The following is a 15,184-nucleotide window of genomic DNA, read 5'->3' on the forward strand; positions in this document are numbered from 1 at the left end:
CATCTACACATTTTTTGAATACCTCCAGATATGGTGACCCCACCACCTCTCTGGGCAGCCTGTTCCAATGCCTGACCACTCTTTCAGTGAAGAAATTTTTCCTAATATCCAACCTAAACCTCCCCTGGCACAACTTGAAACCATTTCCTCTCATCGTATTGATAGTAACCTGGGAGAAGAGACCACCACCCACTTCACTACAGCCTCCTTTCAGGTAGCTGTAGAGAGGAATAAGGTCTCCCCTCAGCCTCCCCTTCTCCAGGCTAAACAACTCCAGTTCCCTCAGCCACTCCTCAGAAGACCTGCTCTCCAGACCCTTCACCAGCTTCATAGTCTTTCTCTGGACACGCTCCAGCAACTCAATGTCCTTCTTGCACTGAGGGGCCCAAAACTGAACACAGTATTCGAGGTGCGGCCTCACCAGCATCAAGTACAGGGGGATGATCACTTCCCTGCTCCTGCTGGCCACACTATTCCTGATACAAGCCAGGATGCTGTTGGCCTTCTTGGCTGCCTGAGCACACTGCTAATGTGCAGCCGGCTGTCAACCAACACCCCAATGTCCTTTTCTGCTGGGCAACTCTCCAGCCACTCCTCCCCACGTCTGTAGTGTTGCATGGGGTTGTGACCCAAGTGGAAGACCCGACACCGGGCTTTGTTGAACACATTCAATAATATGTTTATATGACTGAAATGCAGTACCTTGGAAATTTGTTCATTTGGTTTGTTTCAGAAAACAATATTTTGAATTGTTGAATGTTGCTGCAACCACATGTATTGTTAATGTGCACTTTGGTGACATCACCAGTAGAAGGACAAGTAGCATATTCATATTGTCTGTTTCTATGATTATGTGGTTTCAAACAAGGTTCTAAAACAATCCAGTGCACCATTTTGTAATTATAAAACAATAAATATTATTTAATATCAAGGATTTGACAAATATTTGACCTTTTACACAGTGGTTTTTCATTGTGAAGTCAATGAAGTTATTAATAACTTCATTTATAATATATATTTATATATAGCTTGCAGTTTGGGCTTCACCATCAGATCATATTTTTAAGTCAGACGAAGTGATTTAGACAACGCTAAAATGGTGCTACCTCACTTTGCTGGTGCAAAATCAGAGGTGGCTTCAAGTTCGTATTCCATTGGAGCACACAAAGTATTTAACAATGCATGTTTCCTCAAAACTCATTAACAGTTTGTTTATTAGGTCAATATACTAAAAAGCATGGATTTAAGAGGTTTGCTTTAAAACAATATGTTATCGATGTCTCTACAAAGAGCTCCCTGGTGATTGCTGTTGTAGATATTCAACACATCCTGGTATTCTGAACACCCAGGAAAGTTTCTCCAATGATAAAAGAAAACAGCTATTTCTATTTGAAAGTGTTTGACTACAGGAGGGGAGTCAGATGCCCTGAAGTCTACAAAAGGTTTGCTAATGACTGAACTAGGAGCAGAGACAGCGCTGCAACTCTAAATCCATCTATCTCTATGTCAGTTCTAATTTTTTCTTCATTGTGTCTTAACTTCTCCACTTCCAGATGGCAAAAAATCATGCTAGATGCCTCCAGCTGCTCTTGGGTCTAAAAAAAGTTTACCTGGACTTTATCTGGCACAGATACACCTCTGCCCTCCCCTGAGGAGTTCAGCTGATAATAACCAAACTGACTTCCATCCACATTTATTTGAGCAAGAAATTGTTCAGTTTTCCCTCTCACACAAAGTCTAGAGGTCCTTCAGTCCAAAAATCTGTAACGAAAATGACACTTAATGACACTATTTGCTCATAACTATAATTAACATGTACTGCCTAAATATGGAATATCTATGCTGTCAGAACAAATTAACCTTGCAGGTCCATTAGTGGCAAGGAAAGCTGTAGTGGGAATGTAGGTGGAATCTAACACAGGCTGGTCTTCCCCCACAGGTACAGACACAGGAACAGATTCCCAGTGCAGCAGTGAAGCCCAAGGTAAAACACAGGAATCAAGCATGAAGGCAAAAGAGAACCCCAAGCCCAGAACCATTTCCCTTCATGAAGGCTGTGAGTCAGAAATTTGTTCTCAATAGAACAGGAGGAAAGTAGTTTAGGAGAGCAAACCACTGAGCTTGTGTATTGAGTAATTAAAACAGCAGTAATCTTTGTATTTCAGAATTCCCTACAGGTGGAGCTCTTTGAAAGCCAAAAACAAATCCACTATACCATAATCATTTTTTTTTTCTTATAGTAGGAAGAGACAAAAGTATTAAATATCAACACCATATAGAGCAAAGAAAATAGACAACGAAGGTTGCTTTTAATTAAAATCACACTTCAAGTGTGTTTGCAAAATTGACAAAAATACTCAAGCACTCTATTTCAAAGAGATTTCTACACCCCCAAAAAGGCATTTTTTCCCCATCCATTTCTTTCCATAGAAACTTTAACCATCAAAATTTTATCTTGAAAAATGACACAAGTAGCCCTCTAGGCCAAAGATCTTATCATATCAAAAGAACAAGTGCAAAAAGGCAACTGAATTGCATTCACTTGTATGATCAGCATCTTGCAAGCTGTCACTGGAGGAAAAACATGCAACAAAAGAAGAAAGTTTACTCAGCTTCAGACTCTAATTTTGGTGAGGTCCCCAGCTACATTTCTTTAGCCAATTGTACTGGTTACTGCAGTAAGTTTGACACATACCTCTTTAAAGTTGGACTATGCCCATCAGTTCACTTTATAGAGGCCAAAGGGTAACAAGGTTTGCAAGCAATAATCTAATTAGGATTTGGATCCAGCAATTTAGAGGAAGAAGATGCCATATTATATTAACCATTCCCAGACTCATGCAATTTTCTAAACAATATGAAGGATGAAAAAGTAAATCTAGATGTAAACCCTTCTTGTACAATCTCAGATTGCTATACATACAGTCATATCAGGAAAAAGTAAGTTGTCGACAAGTAATAACATTGATACTTTTATTGAGTTAGGTACAGGTATTTCATAACATACATGCTCAGTCAAGGCCAAGCATGCAAGTGTTACTGCAAAAATTCAGATCTTGTTGAATGCTTTAGCACAATGTTACCTCTGCAAGTCAAGTAATTATGTTATTCATATGGTTTATTCAAATGAGTTTCTGCTCTCATGCCTTCAGGTTTGTATGCTAACCAACTCTTCACAGTAACTACTGTAGGAGGAAATGCCTCTGATTTTCTTCTCTGCTCCCCACTTTCCCTCCAGTATTATGCATAACTGAGTATACACCATCCACGATATTATAGCCTGAAGTCACATTTACTGTGCTAATGTTTTGTGTAAATGCACATGTAAAAACTTTTAAATAGCCTGAGACTTACATTGTTTTTCAGCAGCTTTTGAGTGAAACAAAACCACATACATGTGTTCTGTGACAAAGGCTCAAGGCTACAATGAATAGTTAAGTACAGCATTTTTCACCTGAAGCATCCCTATAGAACAATATCTCATAGTATAGAATGGTATTTCCTACGTAAATTAAACTTTGTGTTTATCAGTACAGTTAGATTGAGGCTAAGGGAATACTGTGTTGAAAGTTAAGATCCCAAGTATATCACCTCTAGGGGCAGGTGGACAATTTATGATGCAATGAGACTGGTTGTTTTATTTATGACACATGCACCTTTTAAGTGAGGTTCCGCATTCGTTTTAACATTAGGTTTAACACTACCAAGAGATAAGAACAAGCAGTATTTGTTAATGTCAGCTATGAATTTCCAAAAGCTTTTCTATCTTTTGCCTCAAGATAATGCTTTCCATGTACAAAATATTTAGTTTTGAGTTATTAAAAAACCATTTAACAAGCACAATTTACCGTCACCTCAATTTACCAACCTCATACATTTCAGTGCTATTGATTGTGACAGTACTTGCTTTCCATTGATTTTGCAGTTCTCCTGAAGTTTGCCAGATCTTTGTACTAGTATCTTCAGAGTGCTTTTGAAGCCCCACCATCAGTGTACCACTCATGTGACTAATCCAATAATGAAATGTAATCTAGGACAAAAAAAGGTCTGATTATTCCAGGGAAGTACTATGACAAACAACGAAATACAAGGACTATGCATCAAAATACCTGGCAAAGGTGGTGTTCATCGGTTGGAAGGAAAACATTGGTCCTTAAAGTTGCAGAAGAGGATTTCATTTCAGAAGACAATGAGAGGAAATAAGCTATTAAAAGGAACAATAATAATAATAATTAAAAAATCTTAGAAGCTCAGAGAAAAGTTATATAAATTATAACAGTAAAAAAGAAGAGGCATACGTACAGGTATGACTTAACAACTAATAAGACAAGTAGAAGTTCTTCCCCAGAAAAGATTCGTGTCACACTTGTAGCCATTGTGTTCCAAGCTTTTGTTCATATTAAATATTGATGTAGTATTGCTCCACGTTCCTGCTGAAATTTCAAATAGGGCTCCAGAATGTTTCAAGTGCTGATGGTTTCAATACTCAATTAATAGGTGCAAAATTTTGGGACAAAGACTCACTCAGCAAGCTGATCAAAGAGCTTGAACTCCAGTTCCTGACTAGATTTCATGCCTAAAGAACAAACTGTTGTGACCAACAATATGGAATTATTAGAACAGTTCAAGTCTTTAAGGAGGTGGTGGGAGATGGGAGAGCAGTCTATGGTGTTCCTTTGTTCCACATGATATAGGTCTATTTTTTGGCTGCTCAGAAACTGCCTCACTGCAGAGAGGATTGTGGTATCCCTGTACAGACTCCCAGTATAAAGGGTTGTCTTCAGAATCTTCACACTACCATTAAAGATACTGTTATCTTTCTATTAACAAAACAGGTCCAAATTAAAGCTTGGCTTTACTTGTAAGTGTAACAGTTCAACAAGAGTCAGTGAAATACAGTTGTTGCTATGTCTTTTGCCTGATTGTGTCTCTTCCTCACTATATTTTTTCAGATCTTCTAAAAGATGGAAGGTGACCACCCTATTTTAGGATATCAAATACTGTTAGTCAAAATTTGGCTCTTCCTGAACATGAAGATTTCAGACATATTAGATGTTAAAGGATGCAAGGGAGAAGGAAAAAAAAAAGCTTAGCATATTTTTATTTTTGCTTAATTCCCTTCCCTTCTCTCCTCCTTCCCAAAAATGCAAGAAATGTCAGGTAAACTGTTGCCCTCTGACATTAACATGTAAATGAAAGGAGAAAGATGAAGGAGAAAAAAAGCCAAGTGGGACTGAAGGAATAAAAAAAAAGTGCTAAAAAGAATACTACATAAACCAAATATCAGAGGATATGTAGGAATATCTAAATACTCCATTTATAAAACTACCCAACCTGACCTCTCATCTTTGTGTGCAACGGGAAAGTCACTAACAAAGGACCATAAGAGTAGCTCAGTGCTGGAGCCAGCTGAGAAGCATTTTGTAGCTTGCTACCAGAGCAGTGGCCGTGCTCCCCCTAGGTTTTAGGCCTTTCATGACTGCTCAGGCAGCACTGTCAGAGCCTGCCAGCTGCAAGGATATTCTTCCTACCCACCAGAGATGGCTTGGTGCCTCAGCAGAGCCCAATCCCTGACTCCGATCTGTTTCACTGTTTTTTTAACTTCCATAAAATTTGAACTTTTTTCTTTGAGTTCCCTAAAGATAAATGTATCTAAGAGTCATAAACAAGGTCAGATTTCACCTGCCACAGGAATTTTGAGTCTTACACAGATGGGGCAAAAATAGTAACTTTAAAAAATTCTTTGAACAACGATTTTGCCTTAAATCTCTGCACAGATAAGAGGTTTCAATTAGTAAAAAACAGGTTGTGTTTTGTTGTTTCTTTGTTTATTTGATTGTTTTTAAAGTGGTTATCACTGGTCTGTTCAACTACATTATCAGGGAAAATCAGAACCATGAGAAAAGACAGAGCTGAAAAACCATGTTGGGTTCTAGTAAATTATTACATAAATCTTCAAAGGAGTTACATCTACAAAGTGATTTTTGCTTTTCTGCTAATGTGTGTGCAATTACTTATCTTAATGGCAGGAACTCTTCCCTTTTATACTCTGCCATAGAGTATACTCTGCTCAATAGTCACTATACAATATAATTTCTGGTCTTTAGGTAGGAACCAACATAAAACTGATTACACAGTCTGTTGAGTCACCAGCAGTGGGAAAATGTGAATAGCTGCCATAAGGAGATAAATATTTCCTAGGCGATTAGAACCAGCATTCAGAAAATGAAAGTACAGTTTAGCCATTCTCCAGGTAGAAAACTGAAATAACCAAATACATTTAAATCTCCTTAGCCATTCATTTCACAGATCTGTGTACACATCCTTTCAAAAAAACTGAATAGGTACATGCATTCAAGCTTTCTGTTATCTGATCAAAATACCTTAGATTAATATAGCTACCGCACAATTCAGACCTGGCCAGTACAATAGTGACTGAGCAACCAAAACGAGCCTATGGGAATATGCAGGGGACTGACCAGTTTGCATCCTCTGTAACAAATGCTTGAAGTTGATGGTTCTCAATGTTTTTCTGGCTTTGGGTATCTGCATAAGTTCAAGTTTCCTGTCCCCACCAGTTCTCGCAAGATAAGGGTAACAATTTTTATTGCTTATAAGCAAGAATATCTTTCAGATCTTTGCTGCATCCTGATGCAGAGTGTACCACCAATCAAGCACAAGCCCTAAGAAACTTCAACTAGAGCAAGACTGTTGCCTGGTTAATTAATTTTTATTCTAGCCGAAAGTTTGCTATATTTTTATTCGGTAATATTTGTTTTTATCTGCTTCTTGATGAGAATAGCCTTTAGTATTTTAAGGATAAAGTGTTTCACAACTTACTTGAAATAAAACTTGTGTTTATGAGAAAGGTTTGGTCATTACTCAAATTTTTGTGCTAATGTCAGTTTAAATCAACATTTAAAAGCAACCTTTTCTCAGAAGCGTAGTACACATGGCAGGATGTGCTTGTACGCTACATGCAAGCAAAAAATGAAGTTGTTAGAAGCATATCACATAGGTAAATTTTCCTAATTACAGAGCACCACAAAAATTGTCAACTGTGGAATGAGAACTTGCAGGAAAAAGTAGGGTAGGGTTTTTTTGTAGATTTTTCTTCTATGAAAAAAATTTAAACTTCCATGCCATTTTCTTTTTGCTGATTTCTAAGCAAGTTTTTCCATGCATTCACCTTTAAACCACAAATTCACATTAATCATTAAGTAGAACTTCTACCTGTTTAGTAGCTTACGTAACAGCTAGGAGGTCCTGCTTGCTTCAGTACAGATTTCCACACTCCAAGGTAATCACAGTTTAGGAGTGAGGTGAAAGACACCTAGGCTGATCAGTCTCACAACAACATGTTAGCCCCACATAAGGTTATATCCTTTTACAGTCTCCAATGCTGCATGGCTGCCTTCAGCTGCTTGCTCTGAGGGCTGCTGCAGCACTGCTTGTGCACAGGACAGGTGGGGGAGTGTGGGTGGGGAGAAAGGGAAAAGAATAACAGAAAATATGGAGAAGAGAATTAAACAGTTTGGGATGACTACTTCAACCAGCTCACATTTTTACTGTGAGAGTGGAGGTCCCCATCACATTTTTCCCCTCCTTCCTTGCTTTCTTACAAACAATCCTTCTAACAGATTTAGAAAGCAGGAGGAGGCTTACTACAGCTAAAAAGGTTGGCTCAAGTTAGCTAAAAAGGTGTGAAGAAGGTTATGTATGACAGAAGGAAGAAGCCAGGTTTTGGAAAGCAGTGTTAACTTGGCAACTGGATGAATAAAAGGGACGTATTTTGTCTCAGGACAGGGACAATGAATTACTTAGTTGAGGGACAGTCTTTGATGCAAAGTGGAATTGTAATAAGATTTAGAGAGGAACTGGCTCAAACAGACTATCAAAGCTCTTCCCACCCCTAGATCCAAAGCCATCGTCTCTCAAAATATTTGGAGAAGTAATATTAGCCATAGATAATAGATACACACACTCTGGGCATTCGCCAATGCAAGAAGAGATGAAAATACATCTCAAAGTGGGGGATCCAATATTCATGTCTAAACTTTCCAGCCACCAGCACTGAAATTATCACCTGATACCTCCACAACAGGTAAAGGCCACTCAGGTAGATAAACATGACTCTTGATGTCTCTTGATGACTGATTATTTGCTCTTCCATGATAATAAGAATAGATTTTTGTCTTGTCTTTTTTTTTTTCCTGGAATTCTGGGTTATTGTAATTACAATCACCTAAAAACCTGGACACAAGCATTCAGAAAACAGGTGGCAGAATACAACTGACCTATCAAGATATTAGTAAAATTAAGCAAATAAAATATAGAACTACATAATTTGTAAGAGTCCATGGTTCCTTCAAAGAACATGAGTGTTCTTACCACTGTCATTCCCATTGTGGTCAGAGTACAGTGGTCCCATGCCAGATTAACCATTTCTCCTTATCCATCCAGACTGTAAATTCAATTCATGAAAATATTTGCATACATCAGTTTCAAAATCACACTTTTCACAGGAGGAACCTGAATTGAAGCAAACAAACAAAAAATTAATACCTCAAAAACAAAAGAAAAAGAAAGGTTCTCACCATCCCTTGCTGTTTAATTAGCACAAAGAAACACTCCAAATGGCCTCCTAAAAATAGTAAGAAACACCAGAATTTTTAAATCATGAACAAAGAGAAACAGGTCAGTGGAAGAGACAAGAGAGAATGAATATTGAAGAAAACGAAAAACAAACCACCAAGCCCACCAAACCAAACCCGAACCAGTCCATTATATCATTGTAACATCATTATATCATTATAAGATATGCTTTTATCTTCACAAATATGTGTGTAGCTACCTACTTGTAGGAAACTGTCCAAGCTAGCATAGCTTATAAACAAAGGCTGTTCTTAAAATATACCGCAATGATCAGCTGAAGAATTTCAGTATATCCTCTGTTTATCCAAGGTTCTTGCATAGAAAAACAAAGACTTAACACCAGGAAATAACCAGAGAGCAAAAATAATTTTTTTAGTCTTCTACTGTTTATTTCACCATTTTGCAACCTGCAATTTTTGAGAATTTGGATTTTAAGCCCATTCCCAGAAACCCTTCAGGGCCTAATAACAGGAAGGTGAAGCTCTCATCCTCCGACATACTCCAAAGTTTACCAGTGCTCATCATCTTTACTAAGCTATTGCATTAAAGCAGAAACCACATTGTTCAGAGAAGAGTTGAAAAGTCTTCAGAACAACATAGTCTCCCCATTTGCCTTTTGCCTGACCCTATTTCTTCCAGTGCACATAGCAACGTGGTAGGGAAGGACTGCTTCTCTCCCTTCCACATTCCCCTGTAGGGCAGCATAGGTTGGAAAAGGCAGGCAGAACATGTTTTTCTAGTACAAGACCCAGTCTGGTGTACCAGTTCATTCAGAAAATTTGAAGTAGGTACATGACCAGATAAATAATTGCTCACTGGGATGTTTGCTTCTGGTTTGGTGTTAGACAGCCCTTTTTGTGTTGCGTCCAAGTTGAATGAAAGAGCTTGCATGTGCCTGACAGGCTGGACAGCCCCGTTCCTTGAACCACTTATTGTGGTGGTTGAAGGATTTTTTAGAAAAAAAAAAATCAGATGCATCTGTAAATAACAAGCTTATTACAACTTCACCCCAAACAGAACAGCTGGTATGTGGGACTGTGTCCAGATTTCATGTGCTGTATGCAAACTTTCTGTTCACCCGCATTTTCTCTTACACAGCAGAGGAGGATAGGTTAACACTCTGCCTTCTAATCAGGATTCTGGTTAGACATGGAAGCTACAATGCCTTCATGCTTCTTCTTAAATTGGTGCCTGCTCCAGGCCCCTGCTAATGCTTTTGGCTAGTCTACATTATCACAGTTCACTAATCAGTTTAAATAAACTTGCAACTGCAGCATTTATAGTCACACTATGATATCTAATTTCATGGTTTTCATATTCACATCAACTTACTGCAACATTTAATTATAAGGTGAGAGAGAGGAAAATAGATATAATTCACCTAAGCATTCCAGACTCAAGTTAATGTGCTGATACATCAACCAACTTTTTATTACTGCTTTCATTCCTTAGCTCTTTAGGTGGCTGAAAGGCATGCCAGCGGTTCGTCAAAAGCACAAACACTGTTGAGGCATATCTGCTTCACGTTACATGAAATGCACCAAATCATATCACAGAATCACAGAATCCCAGGTTGGAAGGGAACTCAGGGATCATCTAGTCCAACCTTTCTAGGAAGAGCACAGTCTACACAAGATGGCCCAGCACCCTGTCCAGACGACTCTTGAAAGTGTCCAGCGTGGCCGAGTCAACCACTTCCCTGGGGAGATTATTCCAATGGTTGACTGTCCTCACTGTGACAAATTTTCCTCTTGTGCCCAGTCAGAATCTCCCCAAGAGCAACTTGTGTCCATTCCCCCTTGTCCTCTCCACGTGACTCCTTGTAAAAAGGGAGTCTCCATCTTCTTTGTAGCTACCCCTTAAGTACTGGTACATGGTGATGAGATCCCCTCTGAGCCTCCTTTTCTTAAGGCTGAACAAACCCAGCTCTCCCAGCCTACCCTCATATGGCAGGCTTTCCGGTCCTTTGATCATCTTGGTGGCCCTTCTCTGGACCCCTTCCAGCCTGTCCACATCCTTTTTGTAGAGTGGGGACCAGAACTGTACCCAGTACTCCAGGTGTGGCCTGACAAGCGCTGAGTAGAGCAGGATAATGACTTCTTTATCTCTGCTGGCGATGCCCTTTTTGATGCAACCCAGCATCCTGTTGGCCTTCTTGGCCGCAGCAGCCACTGTTCGCTCATGTTGAGCTTTCTGTCCACCAGGACCCCCATGTCCCTTTCCACAGAGCTGCTCTCCAGCCAGGTGGATCCCAGTCTGTGCTGCACTCCTGGATTATGTTTTCCCAGGTGCATGACCTTACACTTCTCCTTGTTGAACTTCATAAGGTTCTTGCTGGTCCACTCTTCCAGCCTATCCAGATCTCCCTGCAGAGCAGCTCTCCCTTCTGGAGCGTCTGCTTCCCCACTCAGCTTGGTGTCATCAGCAAACTTCATCAGGCTACACTTGATCCCGTTATCCAGACCACTTATAAAGATGTTGAATAACACTGGGCCCGATATCGATCCCTGGGGGACTCCACTAGTGACAGCTTGCCACTTGGAAAAGGAGCCATTTATCACCACCCTTTGGGTGCGGCCTGTCAGCCAGTTCACCACCCACTGCACAGACCACTTGTCTAGGCCATAACACATCAATTTCTCCCGGAGGAGGCTGTGGGGGGATGTATCAAAGGCCTTGGAGAATTCCAGGTAGACAATGTCCACCACCTATCCCATGTCAACCAGGCAAGTCACTTTGTCATAGAAGGCCACCAGGTTTGTCAAGCACGCTCTGCCCTTAGTGAAGCCATGTTGGCTTTTCCCAATCACGTGCTTCATTTGACATTTCCTTAAAAATTTTCTCATAGCTGAAAAAATCATTTACAATCAATAATGTATAAAATAGCAAGAACAGTACCTTTTTAAATAAAAAAAATTAATTCATTATTATTTTCGAGGGCAATATTCATTTTCAAAAAATTATAACTTGAAAGCAAATCAATGTAAATTTGCTGGAAGATAGATTTACAAAGATAAAGTCAATCTTTACAGAGGAAAGGGCCAGAAGGAAGAAATGTGTGGGATGTTCTAGATGTTGGGTTTTTTTGCAGAATTTCCTGTGAACAAAACAAATATTTAAAATAAACTCTAAGGGAAAAAATCAAATCTCACAGAAACAGACAACAGTTTAAGGTTCTATTTCAAGTGTGTACGTGTATAAAATCTCAGCTTGGGGTATTCTGTGAGAAAAATATTTTTAAGAGTAGTTAGGTATCATTCATCCCTAGTGAATATTTTGCAATAGTAGTTCAGAGATAAAAAATAACTGCAGGGTTTATTCTGCTCCTTTTCCAACACTGTGGCAAAACTAAATCAACCACATATAAAGTCCAAAAAAGACAATAAAAATGCATCATCTGAAATTGCAACTTTGATATATTTTCAGTGCAGAAACATCCTTAATCCCGAGCAGAGCCCAGAGGAAAAAGCAGGGACCTGTCATGAACATGAGATCAGAGAGCTGAAACCTACATAGAAAAATAATTTTTCAATAATCCCAAATCAGAAAAGTGGGTGGCAGCAAGACAAATCTTCAATTTGACACCCTAATCTGTATCTTTATGCCTGACAACTAACTTCTCTCCTGGAATGATCCAGAGCGTTATCCAAGCAGCCTCAGCAACCACAGCCTGTCACTCAGAGCCTGGTTCCACACACTTGCTCATCCATACTTAAAGTAAAATATTATTTGATACTTAGGTCTTCCATAGAGCCCACAGGCTCACTTTACTAAGTTAGTCTTTGAGCAACATTTAATTTCTCTGCTTTCATATAAGCATTTGTCTATAGCAGTATTCCCTCAACAAACAAGTATGAAAAACCTCCATAAAAATTAATGGGAGAATGCATGTCTTGCTGTGTATTCTGCAATCATAATAGAAAGTTCTGCCTGGAGGAAATGTTCTTTCTAGGAAAACCAAGACCAAGTACAATGAGGATTTCAAAGCTATGCAGTGAAACGTAGCATAACCATCTCTTGTGCAAGTGGTGAAAAAAAAATATGCTAACCTGAGATGTGTTAGTCACACATCAGGGGATTCAAAAGGCATCATTTCCAGCCATTGGCATTTAATATATTTTAGTACAGCTCAATAAAGCTACAAAATGTATTGATATCCAATACGGACTTAACAATTGTCTTATTTGTAGAGGAACAAAAATCAAGTATCCTAGAGGTGATTCTAGACTCCTGTTCCAAACAGATAATTGAATAGGATTTGAATAAAACAGGGATTCATATCGGAAGAAGAAAAACAACGTGTATCTGGGCACACAAGTGTAATTTGAGGAATCTGGATTTAAGTTACTGCTCTTCCTCACAGATTTCAGCTAAATTCAGTGATTGTTAACATGCTTTAATTAGCAGTTTTCAGTGTGCACAGAAACACACAGGCTCATCTAAAGACAATGTACTTAAATTTAAACCTAAACCTGAAAAACCTAACAAATACAGTAGCTTGCTTTGCTGCACAGTGAGTGGAAGAACTTAGGAAAGCTCTTAGTTTGAATTAAAATATTTGATATATCCAAGCTCTTCTTTGCACTCCAGAACAAAGGTCCTCAAAGAACAGCACTATATTATACATCATATGAAATCATTTGCAGCATCATTTGGTGTTAGAGTATTCTGGATGCAAATTTACTCAGACACTAGCAGTTAAAATTCACTCTCACTTCTTAGATCTTTCGCTTAAGGGAAATAAAAGATTAAGATGGGATTATCAGTTCATGAATTCAAGAAAATTTTCCCCATGAAAAAAAAAGCACTTGTCCCTTATACCTTGATCTAGGTATTTTTGATGAAACCTGAATTTCAGCAAACAACTTTACCACCAATTAAGGAAAAAATGTAATACTTGTTAAAACTCCAGTTAATGTATGTGGATGAGGAAACACCTGCATTTCTACATAATATCCATATAAAGATTTGTGAAGGAGTTGCACTGTATAGAGGTTGAAAATTAAGCAGGAAAAAAATCAAACTGAAGCAGGAAGAAACTATCTTAGAAAATCCAATGGTGGGGGGGAATACCCAAACATCTTTGTAACAAAAAAAATTCCCCCTAGTTCTCTCTGCTGCAGCATTCAGTTATCAAACTGTATCACACTTATGATGAAGCCCACTGAGACCTACCTTGTTTCTCATCGCTGCTGTCTCCACACTGGTTGGTGAAAATGCACAGTTCCCCAGATGGAGCAGAGGAGCCATCACCACGTTGGCATTGACTTCCTCTAGATGACTGAATATCTACCAGAGCAATGTAATATAATGCACAGGAGAATATGAATCTGTTCATGGGTTATGTTACTAACCAAGCTTTCACTTGGAAATAATTACTTTAAGTCTAGTATTGGTCATGAAGTGTCTTTGAAAAAACTGTGTTAACACACGTCTCTGAAAGATGTTTTTAGAACCTCACTTTCCAAATCTGCAGCTTAAAGGAAATGTGGCTTCTGCACAGCAGTGACTTTCAACTGGGTGTGTCTTTGGATAATATTTAACTGAATTGTAACATTATTTTAGCACTAAAAATGTTGATGCATCCTATGCAAATCAAATGTATATCATTAACTTATTGATTGGATTTATTGCCTGATAGTTTCAACTATATTTCAAATATATGAGATAAGAAAATAACAGGACAACAGAGTAGCGTTACTAAGTGACCAACGTTCATTAAGATCTGTCTTTTCTCAGAAGGAGTTGGCAAATGGTTACACAACTTAGAACAGTTTGTGCATCAAATGTATAAAACAGTTGAGAAATTCAATGTTGATTTTGCATAAAAAGGATTGTAAGTGACTGATCTAGGGAAAAATTTAGAATTTTCAGAGCCGGTAGACATACAATACTGACAGTTGAAAGTGGTATCTATTTATTATTTACTTGGGCTACAACTGCAGATAACAACTGGATTACTTTAGAGTACCTAGCTCTTAATGGAATCATATCTGCAACCACAATTTGCAAAAAAATACATGAATGGTTGCCTATTAATGAATGCTTTTCCAGTTACTAAATTCCTGTATTTTCTGGAAAAATCATATTTTGCGTGATACTACTAGTGTTTCCCAAGTTTAGGAAAAAAACAGAGATACCTAGGATCCCATATCTGAATTCTTATGAACAGTGAACAATATGATCATACAAACAAACACAGCCAGAATTTGTCAAAGTAATAATAACAATTTGTCACCCACTGCAGGAATCCATTGTTAGGGGAAACGACCAACAGTACCATCCCCAAATGTATTACCCTGCCAACATACTCAGTCTCTGTCCAGGGTTATTTAATTATAGCTATAACCCCCACCCCACCCCCATAATTTGCAGAAGGGCTAGTCTGAAATAGTGCTTTTGGGAAAAAAAGTGTGGCCAGAGGCAACACAATAGTTCCTTATAAAGCTGTCAAGAAGAGTATTCGCATTGTGTAGATTTACAGTGCAGTATATGGTAGGCCAATCAGAGCTCACCCAGCAGAGATGGG

The 15,184-nt window shown here is 38.6% G+C and overlaps 1 protein-coding gene across 1 annotated transcript in view; it reads right to left on the reverse strand.

The window, feature by feature from the left end:
• The window catches only part of MALRD1 (MAM and LDL receptor class A domain containing 1), a 282,805-nt gene extending 268,812 nt beyond the window's left edge, over positions 1 to 13,993 (reverse strand). The window contains 4 exon segments of the mRNA XM_075082688.1: positions 3,869 to 4,030; positions 4,110 to 4,204; positions 8,392 to 8,532; positions 13,831 to 13,993. Coding sequence (XP_074938789.1) covers positions 3,869 to 4,030; positions 4,110 to 4,204; positions 8,392 to 8,532; positions 13,831 to 13,993 — 561 coding nt within the window.
• Between the last annotated feature and the right edge of the window lie 1,191 nt (positions 13,994 to 15,184).

Source organism: Phalacrocorax aristotelis, chromosome 2 (assembly GCF_949628215.1).
Source record: "Phalacrocorax aristotelis chromosome 2, bGulAri2.1, whole genome shotgun sequence".
NCBI lineage: Eukaryota > Metazoa > Chordata > Aves > Suliformes > Phalacrocoracidae > Phalacrocorax > Phalacrocorax aristotelis.